This window comes from Symphodus melops, assembly GCF_947650265.1.
Source record: "Symphodus melops genome assembly, chromosome: 7".
Taxonomy (NCBI): domain Eukaryota; kingdom Metazoa; phylum Chordata; class Actinopteri; order Labriformes; family Labridae; genus Symphodus; species Symphodus melops.
In genome coordinates, this window is record NC_136697.1 from 21152628 (window position 1) to 21155554 (window position 2927).

Here is a 2927-nt window from a genome sequence, read left to right on the forward strand (position 1 = left end):
CAGCCATGAAGAAGTACTTCTTCTAAAAGAGTCAAATATTTGAATGTTTTCTAAGGGTTAAGCTTCGCGTCTCATTGGATGTCTCTCTTTAAAAACATCACCATTGGTATTAAGGTGTAAATGTTTTAATAGTTTCAAAAGCATGAATTTCATAGAAGAGTGTTCAAAACGTTCTACAAAGGAAGTGAACACCTTTAATACACTGATGTTTTAAATCTCTTTTTGTTGTGACTCTGAATTGCAAACTCATGTCCAATATAAATCACATGAAGTCAGTTTCAGAAACCTTTGTTGTCTTTTATTAGATTCCTTGTGTCTGCAGTTTGCAGTATTTATATCAGATTTTTTTATATATCTGATATATATAATAGAATATGCTTCACATTTGATTCTTCAATTTCAAAATGCAATGAATGTGAATGTCTTATGACCCTCAATTATTAAAATTTAACCACTGATGATATGTTAACGAACATTGAGGTATGAATCAATATGCTGCTGTACCATTGCCAATTAATCCACATGACATTCTGTGATGACATGCTATAGTATTATTTTAAGCTGTAAACATGTTAATAATCTTATTCAGTCAGTGAGACTTAAATAAACTAAGAAACAGAGTTGGGTATACTCTCCTGGTCGTGATTTATTAGTAAAAAAAAAAAAAAAAACTGGAGCAGATGTTGAACCATCTTTTCCATCTGTCATGAACAACACCATCTTGTGACATTTTCTAGAGAGTTTTGTCACAGCCTTGCTGCCTGCTGGCCACCATCCTGCTCACATCAATGTTGTTTTTTGCAAAGATCTCCCTAGCTTTCTGAACAGTGGTGTCAGGCAGGGTGCGTGTTCGGCCCAGGATCCAGGCGAAGTCTACGTGGAAGAGTCTCAGGATATCAGTGCAGGAGTACACCAGCGCTGAGTTCACATAGTCAGTGGACAGGATCCAGTATGGGGAGTATGGCAGCACTGTGCAAGAAAAAAAATCACATTACCGACAAGGCCACAACTAAAAAAGTACAGTTTTTCTGTATCAAATGTCTCACTCACCATAGGAATAACTTATTCCCAGCTTGGCCGGATTCTTAATATCCTCTATGACTCCAGTCCCTTCGATTTTCCTCAGCTCTCCTTTTCTGTTTCATACCAGACGGTCACATTTCTTGTAGCATTTAGGGATATACAAACCATGCAAGCATCACCTCTGGACTCCACATTTGCACAAAGAAATTGCAGATAGGACTCACAGTATCTCCGAGCTGACCACTCGGATTGAGCTGTCTGTTGTCAAAGTGAAATTGGTTTCAATGCATCGTCCCTTCTCAAACTGGGCTGGCAGCTTGGCAATTTCAAACCATCTCCCCATGAACTGAGAGGGCAGAACATTCAGGAGAGTTCAAAGACAAATGAGAACATAGTCAGAAGAGAGTATGAATAAATTTACATGCTTTAGTGTTGTCAGTAAAAATCTGCAGCAGCTCTCCTATCAAACCTAGTCTCTACCATTTGTGGAAACAAAGTTAGTACATCTAAATGAGTAGAATTTGATTAAATATATATTTTGTAGCTTGATAATTTTGGTATTGCCTATTAGTATTATTAAGACTTAAAATTGTCTTCATTTTGTCCAAATTCAACGGTGAAATGCTACTTATATACTGCATATAGAAGCAGTAAAGAAAATCCACTAATATTGATTTAGAAGCAAAATCAGTTTAACAGTATTGTGTCAATGTATGCAGATGTACGGCCCTTTGAAAAATATCCCAGCATACATTATTGTGCCCTAAGGGAATGTATGAGATTCAAAGTGAGGATTCACATTTCAGTTAAATTTTCTTTCAATACATTAAATAATTATATTAGACTACTTGTCTAAACAACCTTTCTAAAAGTAAAACGCCCCTATTTAAAATGTGCTTCACAATCCCAAAAACAGTTTAAGAATAATAACTAGAAAAAAGATGTAAAGAGCAGCACAGTCATTTATTTAAGGAACTCAGTGCAAAATACTCCATAGTGATGAAGTTCAGATGTATGATATAGTTAACAAATACAAATATCTACTAATAACTTCATCATAAGTTTAATATATGTACATGTAAATAATCAGTGTATAAATGCAACCCATTGCTCAGATTTAAGATTATTCTGATTGTAAGTTATTTAGAAAATGTGTTATTTGTAATGGATTAGCAAACAGACCCTATTAAGTATATTTTTGCATTTTGAAAATATCTTGTTTTAAAGGACAGCAATTACAAATGTGTAAATTTATCTTTAGTTGTTGTCCAACTTTTAACCCTCAAGAAAGATTAAAGGCTGTCCAACACATCATCATACACTATCATGGCCCCATATTTCTGGTCTTTCGACTTTTTTTGATTTTATTTAACAGACTAGGTTGTACCTGTTTAAGGTTGAATGCTGGTTGAACTGTTGGTTCTGGACACGGCCCCCAGTGAGGCACCTGAGCATCAATAAGCGGGAGGAACAGCACCGAAACAAGGACGAAAGATAACATCATGGTGGAGTTTGACCCTTGGTACCTGCTAGAAAAAATGAGATGAGGACATCCTTTCTAAATACAGGACTACAGTGTTGCAAAAATAGCATTTTTTATCCAAGAAGGATCATATAACAATAATTAAATGGACTTTCCATACCTCTGCTTCCAGGAGATTCAGATATATGCTCTCTCCCCCGGATGAATTCTTCTATTTGAATCTGAGACGTTGCTCACAGCGAGGTCTTCCAGCATAGCGACAATGTCTTATCAATGGACGTCTTTGTGAAGGGGCAGCTTTATTTCAGACATGAAGTAAACTATTAGTAAAAGTGGAGTCATGGGGGACATACCAGTGGAAATCTTATAAAACAATCTGGCTGTTTTTCTGCCTCAAATGGACAGCCATGTGTGACCCTCG

General features: G+C 36.1%; 1 protein-coding gene across 2 annotated transcripts; it reads right to left on the reverse strand.

Moving 5' to 3' along the window:
- Window positions 1-621: 621 nt before the first annotated feature.
- Window positions 622-2705, reverse strand: apoda.1 (apolipoprotein Da, duplicate 1). 2 transcript variants are annotated; one of them, XM_079348692.1, is made up of 5 exons: window positions 2667-2705; window positions 2411-2552; window positions 1248-1369; window positions 1051-1136; window positions 622-969 (listed from the first exon to the last, which is right to left on the reverse strand). In XM_079348692.1, exons 2-5 carry the CDS (start codon window positions 2525-2527, stop codon window positions 734-736), a joined length of 561 nt encoding a protein of 186 aa, XP_079204818.1. In that variant the 5' UTR covers window positions 2528-2552; window positions 2667-2705; the 3' UTR covers window positions 622-733. The 2 variants fall into 2 exon arrangements, with proteins under 2 accessions (XP_079204818.1, XP_079204819.1); XM_079348693.1 differs by having other exon boundaries at window positions 2411-2549; window positions 2667-2681.
- Between the last annotated feature and the right edge of the window lie 222 nt (window positions 2706-2927).

Excerpts from the sequence above, each read along its gene's own strand:
- apoda.1 (XM_079348692.1), bottom strand. The coding sequence starts at position 2,527 with ATGATGTTATCTTTCGTCCTTGTTTCGGTGCTGTTCCTCCCGCTTATT. Across the intron at positions 1,137-1,247 it reads GTGGTCAGCTCGGAGATACT|AAAAGGAGAGCTGAGGAAAA; the intron begins GTGAGTCCTATC and ends GGTATGAAACAG. Across the intron at positions 970-1,050 it reads GGGAATAAGTTATTCCTATG|TGCTGCCATACTCCCCATAC; the intron begins GTGAGTGAGACA and ends TTTCTTGCACAG.